Genomic DNA, 18,235 nt, shown 5'->3' on the forward strand with positions numbered 1-18,235 from the left:
GAAGATGAAGAAACTGAATTATGAAGCCAAGATCAATGATATAAAGAATGATGATAAAACACTTTGGAGTACTTTAAATTAAATGATGGGCAGAAACACAAATTCAACTCTTTCTTTCAATGATTCAATTGCAGATTATTTTAATGATTACTTTATTGGCAAAGTGGGCAAACTTAGGCAGGAAATGCCAACAATCAACAGTGAGCCATCATACTCATGTATAAAAAATAAAAAAACAAATTACATTTTGTCAAGAAAGTGTGGGAGAGGTGGGAAAGTGTGGGAGAGGTGGGAAAGTATTGTTATCAATCAATAATGACAAACCTAGCATTGACAACTTAGATGCAAAGCTACTGAGGATGGTAGCGGACTCTATGGCCTCTCCTATCCGTCAAATCTTTCATCTGAACCTAGAGGAAAGTCTTTGTCCACAGGCCTGGAGGGAAGCCAAAGTCATTCCCCTACCTAAGAGTGGTAAAGCAGCCTTTACTGGCTCTAAAAGCAGACCTATGAGCTTGCTGCCAGCTCTTAGCAAACTGTTGGAAAAAATGGTGTTTGACCAAATACAATGCTACTTCTCTGTAAACAAATTATCAACAGATGTCCAGCATGCTTATAGAGAAGGGCATTCAACATGTACTGTACTGCACTGACACAAATGACTGATGATTGGTTGAAAGAAATTGATAATAAGACGATTGTCGATAATCAAATCGATAATTTCAATAAGCATTTTTCCACGGCTGGCCATGCTTTCCACCTGGCTACCCCTACCGTGGCCAACATCTCAGCATCCCTGCAGCAACTGATCCTCCTCTACGCAGATGACATAAATCTGGCCCTTCTTTGGACACTGTGCTAACAAACCTCCAAATGAGCTTCAACGCCATACAACACTCCTTCCGTGGCCTCCAACTGCTTTTAAATGCTATTAAAACTAAGTGCATGCTCCTCAACCGATTGCTGCCCGCACCCTCCCGCCCGACTAGCATCACTACTCTGGACAGTTCTGACCAAGAATATGTGGACAACTACAAATACCTAGGTGTCTGGTTAGACTGTAAACTCTCCTTCCAGACTCACATTAAGCATCTCCAAATCATAATTAAATCTAGAATCAGCTTCGGCCTCTGACCGCAAGGCACTACAGAGGGTAATGCGTACGGCCCAGTACATCACTTCGGAGGCCGAGCAATTGCCGTACCAGCCAGTGATGCAACCAGTCACGATGCTCTCGATGTTGCAGCTGTAGAACCTTTTGAGGGTCTCAGGACCCATGCCAAATCTTTTTAGTTTCCTGAGGGGGAATAGGCTTTGTCATGCCCTCTTCCCCACTCTCTTGGTGTGTTTGGACCATTCTAGTTTGTTGTAGATGTGGACACCATGGAACTTGAAGCTCTCAACCTGCTCCACTACAACCACGTCGATGAGAATGGGGGCGTGCTCGGTCCTTCTTTTCCTGTAGTCCACAATCATATCTTTAGTCTTGGTCATGTTGAGGGATAGGTTGTTATTCTGGCACCACCCGGCCAGGTCTCTGACCTCCTCCCTATAAGCTGTCTCGTCGTTGTCGGTGATCAGGCCTACCACTGTTGTGTCGTCTGTAAACTTAACTTCTTTGGGATAGGGGGCAGTATTTTCACGGCCGGATAAAAAACGTACCCGATTTAATCTGGTTACTACTCCTGCCCAGAAACTAGAATATGCATATAATTAGTAGATTTGGATAGAAAACACTCTAAAGTTTCTAAAACTGTTTGAATGGTGTCTGTGAGTATAACATAACTCATATGGCAGGCCAAAACATGAGAAGATTCCATACAGGAAGTGCCCTGTCTGACAATTTGTTGTTCTTCTGTTGCATCTCTATCGACATTACAGCATCTGTGCTGTAACGTGACACTTTCTAAGGCTTCCATTGGCTCTCTAAAGCCGCCAGAAAGTGGAATGGGGTGTCTGCTGTCAAAGTACAGCAGCTCTGTTTGTGAGTGGTCAGCCTGGGGACAGTGAGACTGGAGATACGCAGTCACGAGACTTCTCAATTTTTTTCTTTCAGCCTTTGAATGAATACAACATTGCCTGGTTGGAATATTATTGCTATTTTACGAGAAAAATAGCATAAAAATTGATTTTTAACAGCGTTTGACATGCTTCTAAGTACGGTAATGGAATATTTTGAATTTTTTTGTCACGAAATGCGCTCGCGCGTCACCCTTCGGATAGTGACCTAAACGCATGAACAAAACGGAGGTATTTGGATATTTTTGGTATGGATTATTTGGAACTAAAACAACATTTGTTGTTGAAGTAGAAGTCCTGGGAGTGCATTCTGACGAAGAACAGCAAAGGTAATCAAATTTTTCTAATAGTAATTCTGAGTTTAGTGAGCCCCAAACTTGGTGGGTGTCAAATTAGCTAGCCTGTGATGGCCGAGCTATGTACTCAGAATATTGCAAAATGTGCTTTTGCGAAAATCTATTTTAAAATCGGACATAGCGATTACATAAAGGAGTTCTGTATCTATAATTCTTAAAATAATTGTAATGTATTTTGTCAACGTTTATCATGAGTAATTTAGTAATTTCACCGGAAGTTTTCGGTGGGTATGCTAGTTCTGAACATCACATGCTAACGTAAAAAGCTGTTTTTTGATATAAATATGAACTTGATTGAACAAAACATGCATGTATTGTATAACATAATGTCATCTGATGAAGATCATCAAAGGTTAGTGCTGCATTTAGCTGTGGTTTGGGTTTATGTGACATATATGGTTGCTTGGAAAATGGCTGTGTGATTATTTGTGTCTATGTACCTCCTAACATAATCTAATGTTTTGCTTTCGCTGTAAAGCCTTTTTGAAATCGGACAATGTGGTTAGATTAACGAGAGTCTTATCTTTAAAATGGTGTAAAATAGTTGATTGTTTGAGAAAATTGAATTGTGTTATTTTAGTTGGTTTTGTATTTCACGCCGTGCGATGCCATTGGCTGTTGGCTAGGGGTTCCGCAGGCGGAACGGGGTTCCGCTAGCAGAACGCCTGTCCTCAACAGGTTAATGATGGTGTTGGAGTCGTGCCTGGCAATGCAGTCGTGGGTGAACAGGGAGTACAGGAGGGGACTGAGCACGCACCCCTGCGGAGCTCCAGTGTTGAGGATCAGCGTGGCAGATGTGTTGCCCTCACCACCTGGGGGAGGCCTGTCAGGAAGCCCAGGATCCAGTTGCAAAGGGAGGTGTTTAGTCCCAAGATCCTTAGCATAGTGATGAGCTTTGAGGGTACCATGAGGGCACTAACATCTCTAAAACTAAGAGCATTGTATTTGATACAAATTATTCTCTAAGTTCTAGACCTCAGCTCAATCTGGTATTGAATAGTGGGGCTGTTGGCCCAGTGCTCTAACCACTAGACTACCATTCAAGTATTGCAAGGAAAGTCCTAGTTAAGCTGCAGCTGGTTCAGAATCAATTTATAACATGTTTGACATGTGTTTTTCTGGATTTCTTTGTTGTTATTCTGTCTCCCACTGTTCAAATAAACCTACCATTAAAATTATAGACTGATCCTTTCTTTATCAGTGGGCAAACGTACAAAATCAGCAGGGGATCAAATACGTTTTTCCCCCACTGTAGGAGGAGGCTCTGGAACATATTGAAATTGAAGGCCAAACCGTTGTGAGAAAATTTTGTGAGAAAAGATTTTCGGGATGTCTCATGGTCTGACAAATACTTCTGTAGCTCGGCCACTTTCCACAGCAGATGTGGAAGGCCACCATAGGCAGATGCGGTGGATTGAGACGCAGCCCATGCAAAACAGATGTCTCTATCTTAAACTGACATATTTTGATAGGGATTTTTTTAAATAATGTTACAGTAGACCCAAGGGGGTTTTAAACTCTGTAACTGTTGTCTTGACTTGCCATGTTGGGTGAGGATCATAGATGACAAATCCCCCCCCCCCATCTCTCTCTCCCAACAATTTTATGACCGGTCGTAAATACTGTGTAGAAACTCTGCCGTTGGGTTTGGCAGGATTGAGGGGAAAGAAACCTCTTTGTGTTACCGCCAAAACGGTACCTCAAAAGGTTGAATAATGAAACAATATTTCTGTAATCCAAAACAGTTGGAAAGGTCCGTGGGTACTTAAAGACCAATCCTTTCAAATGCATTGCTAATTGGTGATGGACAGTAGAACAGCATAACTGTATCTTTGAATGTGTATATATCCCAGTGATCAGATTCACATCTAGATGTTGTGGAACTTATATGATTAAATATGAAATGTGACGTTAGTCTTCTAAATGAGAGAATTGTTTTTCATATAAAGTCAACTAGTCAGTTACCAAACCCACGTGAGGACAGACATTACGTCAGTGTCATGGAACTCCCCCTCTTCCCAGAGAACATTAAACCCACTTCTTACAAAATGTTCATTAGACCAGAGAGCATGGAGAAAAACTAAAACTAAAGACCACGCGGAAATGGTTACCAATGCCAACTCCACACACACACCCTACCCCGCCTGACCCTACACATCGTACTTACACACAGGCACTGGTGCTGACATGTAACACTGGCAGTACAGTACAGTGTTTCTTAACCATTTCTGTACCAGTGACTTACAAGACATGGTCCTCCTCCTCTTTCTTAACCATCTGATGTTTAAAACAAATACAATATGTTAAACACCACTGGAGACACAACTCACCACTCTAACTGGGCCTCTGTTTGAGCCATTTGTGACCCAATTCAGGAAACTAGACGTATGTCGCAAGTCACGACTTCACAGGAGAGTTGTTTGAACTTACATTTTTCTCAAACAGGTGAACTTTCATGTGCCTTAATAACAAACTTGTATGCCATCTGTAAATATGAATATAATTGTTAAAATACAAGTCTAGTTGGTTTAGCCACAGAAAAAGCCATCAACCTTCTCGCTAGCCGTGAATGACTGAGATAATGAGTGGACTGGACATGCCGAGAGATGAGTTTGGATTGGTCTGCGGTGTAGCATCTTGGTTCTCTAAAATGAGCTGCTCGTTATGCGTAGATAATCCTTTCTACAGTTTTTTTCTAAATATATAATTTTAGCCATGGAGAACTGCAAATATGTTGCTACTGCTCTCAATAACATTGCTGCCCTGAATTTATCAGGCGCTATCAAAAGTCAGTGGTCTTTCTGGAGGATGATCGTGCCGTGCTGACTCTCTCTGACTGAAAATGAATCAGACGATGAGGAAATCCCTGATTTAGGTAAAAACATTTTCATTGAAGAAGACATTGCAGTCTTCTGATGACAGTGATGGGGAAGAAACGGCAATCAACAGTGTTGTTATCACGGAAGAAGTTGACCGAGTTTGCTAGTAAAAGCTTGCTGTTAGCTAGCCAGATGAAGTTTGATGGCTGGCTTGCTAGCTAACATTGAACCTATCTGGTTAACTTTAGCTAGTAATGACAATCGGTTTGTATTGATAGTAACGTTACTCTATGGATTGGGATTTTAGATCATTTTTTATCTAGCTAGCTAATGTTAACGTTACATGTCTCACAAAAGACCCCAAGTTAGCTAGCTAACGTTAGCGGAGGTTAGATGGCTGGCTTGCTAGCTAACATTGACTTACATATATGAAGTGTGTGTAATGATAGTGATGTTTTCTCAGAATGCCATTTTGCATTGCTAGTTATAGCCTAATGTTAGCTAGCTAACTAGCTAACATTGAACCTATTTGGTTAACTTTAGCTAGCAATGACAATCGGTTTGTATTGATAGTTAAAGCTTGCTGTTGGCTAGCTAGCTGAAGTTCGATGGCTGGCTAGCTAGCTAACATTACGTGTATGAACTGTGTGTAGTGATGTTATCTCAGAATGCCATTTCGCATCTATTGTATAATAATGTTGAAATATTTGTATCTGGAATTTGTCTTTCAGCATCAGTAGAATAAGACTGACTCTCCTCCACTAGTCATACAAGGAGAATGGTCTAATGCCTCCCATCAAAAAGAGAGCTGGCTCAAGCAAGCACAGGTTACACCTGAAGCATGAGGACTTGCAGCGAGTGGTGAACTTCATCAACAACTACACAGAGGATAATGCAATAGCATTTCCAGGATGCCACCCAGGACACAAACACTTTGGTGGAAAGCTGCTGCCATCCCATGTGACAAAAGCAGCAGTCTGGCGTCTCTACAAGGAATCGATGACAATACTTGGTATGTAAAGCATAAACACATTTTGATGATTTAATTGACCTCCAACATGATTGGCACTACTTTTATTGATCTCACATTATTTCTGTATTTCTGTATCTGCCAATCTCCCAGAAGCTGTTAAATCAGCCAAGCTGAAGAAGCAAGAGCAGCATCTCCTGCTTGTTCAGAGTGAGTGGTCTGTCTACCAGAAGATGGTTGCTGACTGCAAGACCACCTGTCAAGACCTGCAGTTGTCTCTGGCAGCCCCTACTGAACCAGCAAGCAAAGTCATCAGGATGCATTAAAGCCTTGATTTTGCATGTAAGTAAGCAACAAGTAATCAACATTTCATCCTTCATACTGATTAAGGACATAGATGGTTAGATAGATTTACACACACACAATATATATATATATATATATATATATATATATATATATATATATATATATATACTGCTCAAAAAAATAAAGGGAACACTTAAACAACACATCCTAGATCTGAATGAAAGAAATAATCTTATTAAATACTTTTTTCTTTACATAGTTGAATGTGCTGACAACAAAATCACACAAAAATAATCAATGGAAATCCAATTTATCAACCCATGGAGGTCTGGATTTGGAGTCACACTCAAAATTAAAGTGGAAAACCACACTACAGGCTGATCCAACTTTGATGTAATGTCCTTAAAACAAGTCAAAATGAGGCTCAGTAGTGTGTGTGGCCTCCACGTGCCTGTATGACCTCCCTACAACGCCTGGGCATGCTCCTGATGAGGTGGCGGATGGTCTCCTGAGGGATCTCCTCCCAGACCTGGACTAAAGCATCTGCCAACTCCTGGACTGTCTGTGGTGCAAAGTGACGTTGGTGGATGGAGCGAGACATGATGTCCCAGATGTGCTCAATTGGATTCAGGTCTGGGGAACGGGCAGGCCAGTCCATAGCATCAATGCCTTCCTCTTGCAGGAACTGCAGACACACTCCAGCCACATGAGGTCTAGCATTGTCTTGCATTAGGAGGAACCCAGGGCCAACCGCACCAGCATATGGTCTCACAAGGGGTCTGAGGATCTCATCTCGGTACCTAATGGCAGTCAGGCTACCTCTGGCGAGCACATGGAGGGCTGTGCGGCCCCCCAAAGAAATGCCACCCCACACCATGACTGACCCACCGCCAAACCGGTCATGCTGGAGGATGTTGCAGGCAGCAGAACATTCTCCATGGCGTCTCCAGACTCTGTCACGTCTGTCACATGTACTCAGTGTGAACCTGCTTTCATCTGTGAAGCGCACAGGGTGCCAGTGGCGAATTTGCCAATCTTGGTGTTCTCTGGCAAATGCCAAACGTCCTGCACGGTGTTGGGCTGTAAGCACAACCCCCACCTGTGGACGTCGGGCCCTCATACCACCCTCATGGAGTCTGTTTCTGACCGTTTGAGCAGACACATGCACATTTGTGGCCTGCTGGAGGTCATTTTGCAGGGCTCTGGCAGTGCTTCTCCTGCTCCTCCTTGCACAAAGGCGGAGGTAGCGGTCCTGCTGCTGGGTTGTTGCCCTCCTACGGCCTCCTCCACGTCTCCTGATGTACTGGCCTGTCTCCTGGTAGTGCCTCCATGCTCTGGACACTACGCTGACAGACACAGCAAACCTTCTTGCCACAGCTCGCATTGATGTGCCATCCTGGATGAGCTGCACTACCTGAGCCACTTGTGTGGGTTGTAGACTCCGTCTCATGCTACCACTAGAGTGAAAGCACCGCCAGCATTCAAAAGTGACCAAAACATCAGCCAGGAAGCATAGGAACTGAGAAGTGGTCTGTGGTCCCCACCTGCAGAACCACTCCTTTATTGGGGGTGTCTTGCTAATTGCCTATACTTTCCACCTGTTGTCTATTCCATTTGCACAACAGCATGTGAAATTTATTGTCAATCAGTGTTGCTTCCTAAGTGGACAGTTTGATTTCACAGAAGTGTGATTGACTTGGAGTTACATTGTGTTGTTTAAGTGTTCCCTTCATTTTTTGAGCAGTGTATATATATGGGAGGCAGGCAAATACCTTTCACTGAGCTTTGTAAAGACAGATTGACAGGGGTGAGACAATTAATTGTAATTTATTACAATGTTCTTTTGTTGTTTGCAGGCGCACTATCCTTCTGACCCTATGCAGCAGGTCCCATCTACTTTTTAACTCCTCGCAAGTGTGGCTTGTTTGGTGTCTGCTGTGAAGGAATACCACAACAAGTCAACTATTTGATTGATGAAGGCTTGTCATCCAGCAAAGGCAGCAGCGCAGTCATCAACTACATGCACCATTTCTTCACCAACTACAGAGTTGAGGAAACACACGTGGACCTGAATTGTGATAACTTTAGTGGCCAAAACAAGAACAAGTTTGTGCTCTGGTACTGTGCCTGGCGGACCATGCACAAGCTCCACCACAGTCTAAAGTACTACTTAAGTAGTTTTTGGGGGCATCTACATTACTTTACCATTTATATTTTTGGCAACTTTTACTTTTTCTTCACTACATTCCGAAAGAAAATAATTCCAAACATTTTCCCTGACACCCAAAAGTACTCGTTCCATTTTGACAGGAGAATTGTCCAATTCACACACTTATCAAGAGAATATCCCTGGTCATCCATACTGCTTTTGATCTGGCAGACTCACTTAACACAAATGCTTAATTTGTACATCCGTCAAAAAAAAAGAATTGGGCCGTCTGGTTTAATATAAGGAATTTGAAATGATTTATACTTTTACTTTTGATACTTAAGTATTGTTAAACCAAATACTTTTAGACTTTTTCTCAAGTAGTATTTTACTGGGTGACTTTTACTTTTACTTCTGTGATTTTCTATTAAGGTATCATTACATTTACTCAAGTATGACACCAATACTTTTTCCACCACTGGATGTGGCTGGCGGTTATAGCATTTCTTTCACATGACCCATCAATTTAGACAAATGTGTCTGGGTAAGCGTCATCTAATATTTATAAAGTCTTTTTTATCTGGACGCTTTCTGTTTACCTGGAATTTTTCCTTATTGTAGGCTACTACCACTTTTAGTCTTAATCTTTACTACACTACTCACTGTTTAGCATATGACCTCACATATGAATCCTTAAATAGATGGGTGGGGCTGGCTTAAGAGTGTGTGAACAATGCTGAATGGGTGTAGACAAAGGAGAGTTCTCCAGTAGGTACCAAAACATTCAAAGGCCCTTTTCTCAAAAGTGAGTTAACAAGTTTATCAACTTTCAAAGCAGAATTACTTTCCCATTGTTCCTCAAAAAATGCAGTGTATGATATACCATTTTGTAGCTCTGAGTCTCTACTTTTTACCAATGTAAAAAACCCAATTTCAAATGTTGCTACATAAGACCGAATCCAGGTGGTGAGTCACATTTGGTTTGCCTCCCTGTTGTGCTGTCTATCTGTCTCAGCATCTTCTATGCTGTCACTCTGTGCTTCTTCTTGTTCTCTGTCTACCTGTCTGTCTGCGTAAGCCTTATACTTTATAAAAGCAAATCGAACAACTTAGGCTATATTTTAAGTCACGTGTTCCCCTGATTGAACATCTATCCTAAGTGTTACTATTACAGACCTCCAGACTAACATTTTCCTCTGGTGTCACGACATTTGAGAGTTGGGGGCACCAGCCCCGAGTAATCATCTTATTAAGTCATTCTTATTGCTTTATTAAGAAGTATAAATAATAAACTACTGAGGTATTCAAGTTGTTTCATCTAACATGTCCAAGCAGGAATGCGTGATGCAACCTAATCCAGTGATTGTCATGAACTTTGGGTTGACAACAGACTATACTTATATTTTACTGTCAAAGTAGGACTCCAGAATGTCCAGATTTTGTTGTTTTGTTTAATAGAGATGAATTACATACATCGTCATGTGAACTAACTACTGTACACTGAACAAAAGAAATATAAAAGCAACATATAAAATTTGGTTCCATGTTTCATGAGCAGAAATAAAACATCCAAGACATTTTCCATACGTTCAGAAATAGTATTTCTCAAACATTTGTGCTCAAATGTGTTTACATCCCTGTTAGTGAGCATTTCTCCTTTGCCAAGATAATCCATCCATGCGACCCGTTTCACATATCAAGAAGCTGATTAAACAGCATGATCATTATACAGATACACCTTGTGCTGTGGACAATAAAAGGCCCCTCTAAAATGTGCAATTTTGTCACACATCACTGAAGTCTCAAGTTTTGAGGGAGTGTGCAATTGGCATGCTAAATGCCGGAATGTCCACCAGAGCTGTTGCCAGATAATTTAATGTTAATTTGGCAGTACGTCCAACCGGCCAACAACCACAGACCACGTGTATGGCGTCGTGTGGGCAAGTGCTTTGCTGATTGTGATCAGAGTGCCCCATGGTGGCAGTGGGGTTATGGTATGGCAGGCATAAGCTATGGACAGTGAACACATTTGCATTTTATCATTGGCAATTTGAATGCACAGAGATACCGTGACAAGATCCTGAGGACCATTGTCGTGCCATTCATCCAGCGCCTTCACCTCATGTTCCAGCATGATAATGCACAGCCCCACGTCGCAAGGATCTGTACACAATTCCTGGGAGCAGAAAATGGCCCAGTTCTTCCATTGCCTGCATACTTACTAGACATGTCACCCACTGAGCATGTTTGGAATGCTCCGGATCAATGTGTATGACAGCGTGTTCTAGTTCCCGCCAATATCCAGAAACTCCGCACAGCCATTCAAAATGAGTGGGACAACATTCCACAGACAACAGCCTGATCAACCCTGTCACACCAGACACTGACTGATTTTCTGATCCACGCCCCTTCTTTTTTTTAAAGGTATCTGTGAACAACAGATACATATCTGTATTCCCAGTCATGTGAAATCCATAGATTAGGGCCTAATTTATTTATTTCAGTTGACTGTTTTCCTTAAATGAACAGTAACTCAGTAAAATCTTCATAATTGTTGCATGATTCATTTTATAGTTAGTTAGCAAAGGTGTTTTTTGTCATGCTCCTTCCATCTAGAGCTGATAGAATGTTCAGCAGGTGTAAATGTTGTTTGTTAGGTCACATTTCACAATTCCAAAAAGTGTATTTTATTTTCCCCTCTAGGGGTGGTTGACCTGACAGGTAAAATGCCTAACTTGTTTTTGTGAAGTACTAATAAAAACATTATTAACAAATTTATTTCAAGTTTTACCATTTGAAGTGAAATGGAGTGAAAGCGAAACTGAGTGAAATGAAAGGTCATTAGTAATGATGACAATCTTTGGCAGAATGTTGTCAATCTTGTTTGTCACCACAAGAGGTTGGTGTTGGGGAGGATGGGCTCGTGGTAATGGCATGAGCCAACTTAATGGAATGGTATCAAATACAACAAACACATGATCTCCATGTATTTGATGCCGTTCCATTTTCTCAGTTCCAGCCATTATTGTGAGCCGTTCTCCCATCAGCAGCCTCCACTTCTTGGTCAGCTGCTTGGCAATGCGTGAGACAAAAACTGATGGATTCAATCATTGCATAATGTACTTTAGTTCATTAATCTGCACTTTATTCAAAATGTAAACTCTTTCAGAAATGTGTTGGTAAAATTAAAATTATGAATGTATACATTTTTATTATTAGTATAGTGAATATATTGCCCATGTTATTTTAGCCATCAAAGACCCGTACTCGTATTCCTCTGCGGTGGGTCAGGGAGGTGGGACCCCATTTGCTTCCTACAGTGAGGGACGCATCACAGCAGTCAGAGTGTGGGAGACCAACAACAACTACTACTACTACTACTACTACAGCAACACCTACATCAGCGGGTGAGCAGACCCTGACCCATGAACAGACACCACTGACTCAGTCCAACTACACTACCCAACACACACCACTGACTGAGTCCAACTACACTACCCAACACACACCACTGACTCAGTCCAACTACACTACCCAATAGACACCACTGACTCAGTCCAACAACACTACCCAACAGACACCACTGTCTCAGTCCAACTACACTACCCAACAGACACCACTGTTTCAGTCCAACTACACTACCCAACACACACCACTGACTCAGTCCAACAACACTACCCAACAGACACCACTGACTCAGTCCAACTACACTACCCAACAGACACATTCTTTCTATATTTATTTTGAAAATCCTTCTCTGTTTCTTAGGTTCCAGCTGAGATACGGCTACAACTGGTCTCCTGTGTTTGGTCACGATGCTGGTGAAGAGCAAGAGATGGAGCCGTTGTCCAGCTGTCTGGGAAGTACAACCATGGAAACTACATCTACAGCTTGGTGTTCACCACCAACAGGGGGCGCTCTCTGTCGGCAGGCCAGCCCTTCCACGTCTCCTTCAACCTCTACCCAGCCAACATGGGCAATGAGCTGAGGCTGCTCACCGGTCGCTTCAACGGTGCCGGCATCACCTCCATTGGAGCCCACTGGGGATTGGTGTACATGGAAGAGGCTGGAAATAGTACCTCTAATTTGAGGGGGAAAAGTATGTCTCAATCTTTAGGTTGGTTCCCTGGAAACAGATGAAACCTAGTCCTGGACTAATTCCTTTTAGTGGAGATTCTTCATTGAGCATGCTTTTTAGTCAAAGAGTAAAATTAATTTAAGTCTGGGAAACTGACCCTTTACGATTTGGATGTTTGACATAGACGCTGACAGGACTGATTTGGTATTTAAGATAAATTAACTGAACCGTTTGAAGGTTAATGAATTTGAATGTTTAGAATATCATTGAGTATTTTCTAAATATGCACACTGTCCTTTTTGAGGTTACCCCAATGAAGGAGGAGGGTCATATACGGGTCACATGCATTATTTTAGGTTGTATTTACCACAACAAATGAAAAGATTAGTATTTATGAGTTTATCTGAATACATTTAATATACATTAATTCAGCTTGTTATCTTAGCGTTATACAGCAAACAAATGTTTTGTAAGTGTCACACCCTGATCTGGCTCACCTGCCCTTGTGATTGTCTCCACCCCCTCCATGTGTTGCTAATTATCCCTAATGTATTTATCCCTGTGTTTCCTGTCTCTCTGTGCCAGCTCATCTTGTTTGCCAAGTCAACCAGCGGTTTTCCTTGCCCCTATTTTCCCCCAATCTCTGTTCATTTCTAGTCCTCCTAGATTCGACCCTTGCCTGTCCTGACCCCGAACCCGCCTGCCTGACCGCTCTGCCTGTTCTGACTACCAGCCTGCCTATCCCCCTGTATACTGTTTTGGACTCGGATCTGGTTTCTGACCCCTGCCTGGCCTGACTTCGAGACTGCCTATCGCCTGGTACTGTTTGGACTCTGACCTGGTTTATGAACTCTCGCCTGTCCCCGACCTGCCTTTGCCTACTCCCTTTGTTATAATAAATATCGGAGCTCAACCATCTGCCTCCTGTGTCTGCATTTGGGTCTCACCTTGTGCCCTTATAGTAAGGAAAGCTACCAACTGGGCACAGACGACAATTCAAAGTCTATTCCACATTGGTTCAACATAATTTCATTGAAATGATGTGGAAACAACATTTATTCAACCAGTGTGTGCCCAATGGGTAGTTAGTGATATAAATTCACATTCTTCCCCAACTAAAAGAAAATAGATAACTCAACTTACATACACAAAATGTGTTAATATAGCAATTTTGATATATATTGACCTTTTAACTTATCTTTTTATTTTTTTCATTTTTTTTTACATCTAAAGTCCTACTATCAGATATTATGGATAGGTAGTGACAAGTGCCTCAGGGTATTTCACTTTGTCATGTGTATACAAACTTTATTTTCTCACTTTGTAGCTCCTACTGATATTTATCTGGTTAATCTGCAGAAAAATAAATCATATTGTTTTCCTGTAGTAACATGTACAGGTTGCCAGTGATTTAATGAAGATGTGAGTATTGTAACAGACTGCAGAAGATGTTGGACAATAATGGAGACGAAAAATTGAGAATCTCATCTGCCCCTCTAGAATTAAATTGAAATACATGTACTGAAACAAATATTCTACAATTAAAAAGGTATATGAGCAAACCTATTAATGACCAGATCCACTTGTCTTTTTCAGCGTGTTAATGTTTGAAGGGAAGGAGTTCCTCTTGGTGTAATAAAACAACTGAAGATTGGGAGACTGATTTTGAGTGATTTTTGTACACATTCATACAATTTTGGTACATTGTTGAAATTGTTTGGTTGTTAAATTGTATCTTCCTTTTAATCCCTATTTCAGATCATTCATTTGTTACTATTCAAAAGAAAGAACGTCCTCTGAATACAATTATTTCCTCATAATATTTCCTTGACACTCCTTCCTAAAATAGCCTCGACCAATTAGTGAACAATATCTGACTTCTCTATTGTGAGTAACTGACTAAAGGTGTTCTTTGTCATGATCCTTCCATCTAGAGCTGATGGAATGTTCAGCAGGTATAAATGCAGATCTTAGACAAAGCAGTAGACTAGAAGGACCTGGCAGAGACAGAGAGACAAGAAGCTTTCACAGGTTTTCACACACATCTCATGATAGCACTGTGGGTAACTACACAACTAACTAAATAGAAAATGTGTATTTAATGCATGATACTGGTGTGGGAAATGTTATGAAGTTAATACTCATTATCTCTTGGTACTTGAGCACAAACATTGTGGCCCTTTTGCCTCTAAATTTAAATTCAATTATCTGACATTATTTTGAATTTGACATTAGCTTAGCACTACAAGAGTGATTGTTGTAAACAAGAGTAGGTTCAACTTTTTAGATCTGTTTTATAACATTTCACATTCAAGAATGGTTTGTTGTTTGTTACGTCACAATTCAAAAGGTTATTTTCTTCTCCCTCCTAGGAAACACTGGTTGACCTGACAGGTAAAAGGACTTTGTTGTTTTGACAAACTACTATGAAAAACATTATTAACTACATTTTTTCAAGTTTTACCATTTAAAGTGAATCGGAGTGAGAGTAAAATTCACTGAAATTAAAGGTCTTAAGTATTGATGCCTCCCTTTTGCAGAATGTTCTCAATCCTGGTTGTCACAGTGATCTTGGCTAGCTGCTTGGCAATGCGTGAGTAATAAAAAGACAATTCTGAATTATAATGATAAAATCATAGCTATTCACCAACTTGTCTTTTTCACTTAGACTTAGGAGTTTTTTTGTTTTATTTTTTGTTTTAGCTTTATTTAACTAGGCAAGTCAGTTAAGATCAAAATCTTATTTTCAATGATGGTCTAGGAACAGTTCTTCTTTGAGACAAAAGCTGATGGATTAAATCATTGCAGAATGTACTTTAGTTAATTCATTTGCACTTTATTCATAATGTAAAGATCTTTCAGAAATGTGTTGATAAAATTAAAATGATGTATATAGAAATATGTATTATTAATATAGTAAATATAGTAAACATGTTTCCCATGTTATTTTAGCCATCAAAGATCCGTACTCGTATTCCTCTGCGGTGGGTCAGGGAGGTGGCACCCCATTTGCTTCCTACGGTGAGGGACGCATCACAGGAGTCAGAGTGTGGGAGACCAACAACAACTACTACTACTACTACAACTACTACTACTACAACAGCAACGCCTACATCAGCGGGTGAGCAGACCCTGACCCAGGAACAGACACCACTGACTCAGTCCAACTACACCACCCAACACACACCACTGACTCAGTCCAACTACACTACCCAACACACACCACTGACTCAGTCCAACTACACCACCCAACAGACACTACTGACTCAGTCCAAATACACCACCCAACACACACCACTGTCTCAGTCCAACTACACTACCCAACAGACACCACTGACTCAGTCCAACTACACTACCCAACACACACCACTGACTCAGTCCAACTACACCACCCAACAGACACCACTGACTCAGTCCAAATACACTACCCAACAGACACCACTGTCTCAGTCCAACTACACTACCCAACAGACACCACTGTCTCAGTCCAACTACACTACCCAACAGACACCACTGTCTCAGTCCAACTACACTACCCAACAGACACCAATGACTCAGTCCAACTACACTACCCAACAGACACTCTTTCTTTCTTTCTGTCTTTATTCATTTGTTGTGTTTATTACATATTCATTACATGACCAAACAATAGTGTAATCGTATCTAACCCAGAGTCAATGTAAAATGTCATTCCTTGATATTCTCTGACGCTACCTGCTCTCTCGGTCTCAATGTGCCTTATCAAAACACAACCAACGTGAAAAGCTTCCTCTGTTTTAGGTTCCAGCTGAGATACGGCTCCACCTGGTCTCCTGTGTTCGGTGGTGAAGGGGGTGAAAAGCAGGAGATGGAGCTGTTTAATGATGAGGCCATCGTCGAGGTGTCTGGGAAGTACAACCCAGCAGACTACATCTGCTACCTGGTGTTAACCACCAACATGGGGCGCACTCTGTCAGCCGGCCAGCCTAGCCAAGTCTCCTTCAACTTCTACCCAGCCAACATGGGCAATGAGCTGAGGCTGCTCAGCGGTCGCTTCAACGGTGCCGGGATCACCTCCATCGGAGCCCACTGGGGATTGGTGTACATGGAAGGGGCTGGAAACAGTACTCTGGAAACAGCACTGGAAACAGTAACTCCTATTATTTGAAGAAAATAAAAAAGTATGTCTTGCTCTTTGGGATGGTATCCCAGATACAGATTAAGCCTAGTCCTGGACTAGTTACTTTCAATGGAGATTCTCCATTCAACATGCTTTTTAGTCCAGGAGTAACTTAATCTGGGTACAGGAAACTGACCCTATATGTTTGGACGGATGATTGACATAGACGCTGACAGAATTGTTTTTCATATCACTATCTGATGGGTGTTTCATGAGATTTTAAACTGAATGAATTTGAATGTTTTGAGTACTTTGGAAGTATTTTTGAAGTGATTCCTCACTTGAAGCAGTACAAAAATACTTCAAAACATTCAAATTCATTTAGTTCAAATTCTCATGAAGAGCCCATCAGATAGGAATATTAAAGCAGTCCTGTCAGCGTGGGTCACAGACCACATGTGTTGTTACACATCATTTGAGGTTATCACAATTCATCACAATAAATGAATGAATCATATGGGATTTAAAGGATTAATTATATATTTTATTAATTGAACAATCAAATATTATGGGGAGATAATAGCGTCTCAGGGTGCTTCACCTTCACTATTTTATACACGCTGTATTAGTTATTTGTTGTTCCTTTTCTGCTACATCTGCTTATGGACATTTTAATAAAAAGCATATCTTTAATCATTATATTTCATTGTATTCTTTTTGATAAGAAAATACATACAGTAGTGGCCAGAAGCTACAATAAACTAATCTGTCATCTTAACAAACCCTACCTCAATGGTGTCAATAAGGAACTACATTTATAACAGCAAGACCGTTAAAACGCTTTTCCAATAGTAATGAAGGAAAAAATATCGATAGTTACACATCGGGATATTATTTTCCACGATATATCGTGTCGTATCTGTCACGTCCTGGCCTGTACTAGGGATTATTTGTAATTGTAGTTTGGTCAGGACGTGGCAGAGGGTATTTGTTTTATGTGGTTCGGGGTGGTTGGTTGTGTATTAGGGTGTTGTATTTGTTAGTTCTGGGTTTTGGGTATGTTCTAGGTTTGTATTTCTACGTTCTGTCTAGTTTAGTTTTCTATATTTAGGTTTGGGTGTTGGACTCTCAATTGGAGGCAGGTGTTTCTGGTTGCCTCTGATTGAGAGTCCTATATATAGGTATGTGTTTGGGTTTGTGAGTTGTGGGAGATTAATTGCTGTGTATAGCTTTGTGCCTTACAAGCCTGTTAGTCGTCGTCGTTGTGTTTCTCCTGTGTACGTGTTTTGTTTTCGGTTTACCTTCTTATCCATAATAAAAAGAAGATGAGTACACATAACCCCGCTGCGTATTGGTCCACTTTCTCCGACGATGATTTCTCTCTATCGTCAGACGAAGAAGAGTGTGACAGAATCTCCCAACAAACAAGGACCAAG

At 41.2% G+C, this 18,235-nt stretch overlaps 1 protein-coding gene and 1 pseudogene across 4 annotated transcripts; both read left to right on the forward strand.

The window, feature by feature from the left end:
• Window positions 1–11,328: 11,328 nt before the first annotated feature.
• LOC106595276 (zymogen granule membrane protein 16) lies at window positions 11,329–17,492 on the forward strand. 4 transcript variants are annotated; one of them, XM_045697847.1, is made up of 5 exons: window positions 14,627–14,759; window positions 15,073–15,094; window positions 15,241–15,293; window positions 15,653–15,821; window positions 16,481–17,492. In XM_045697847.1, the coding sequence occupies exons 3-5, from the start codon at window positions 15,242–15,244 to the stop codon at window positions 16,845–16,847; spliced, it is 588 nt and encodes a 195-aa protein (XP_045553803.1). In that variant the 5' UTR covers window positions 14,627–14,759; window positions 15,073–15,094; window position 15,241; the 3' UTR covers window positions 16,848–17,492. The 4 variants fall into 4 exon arrangements, with proteins under 4 accessions (XP_045553813.1, XP_045553803.1, XP_045553805.1 ...); XM_045697849.1 differs by having other exon boundaries at window positions 14,697–14,763; XM_045697857.1 differs by lacking the exons at window positions 14,627–14,759; window positions 15,073–15,094 and adding an exon at window positions 11,329–11,343.
• Window positions 11,538–13,562, forward strand: LOC106584701 (zymogen granule membrane protein 16-like; annotated as a pseudogene).
• Window positions 17,493–18,235: the final 743 nt, after the last annotated feature.

Source organism: Salmo salar, chromosome ssa02, assembly GCF_905237065.1.
Source record: "Salmo salar chromosome ssa02, Ssal_v3.1, whole genome shotgun sequence".
NCBI lineage: Eukaryota > Metazoa > Chordata > Actinopteri > Salmoniformes > Salmonidae > Salmo > Salmo salar.

Excerpts from the sequence above, each read along its gene's own strand:
- LOC106595276 (XM_045697857.1), top strand. The coding sequence starts at position 15,242 with ATGTTCTCAATCCTGGTTGTCACAGTGATCTTGGCTAGCTGCTTGGCA. Across the intron at positions 15,294-15,652 it reads GGCTAGCTGCTTGGCAATGC|CCATCAAAGATCCGTACTCG; the intron begins GTGAGTAATAAA and ends ATGTTATTTTAG. Across the intron at positions 15,822-16,480 it reads AGCAACGCCTACATCAGCGG|GTTCCAGCTGAGATACGGCT; the intron begins GTGAGCAGACCC and ends CCTCTGTTTTAG.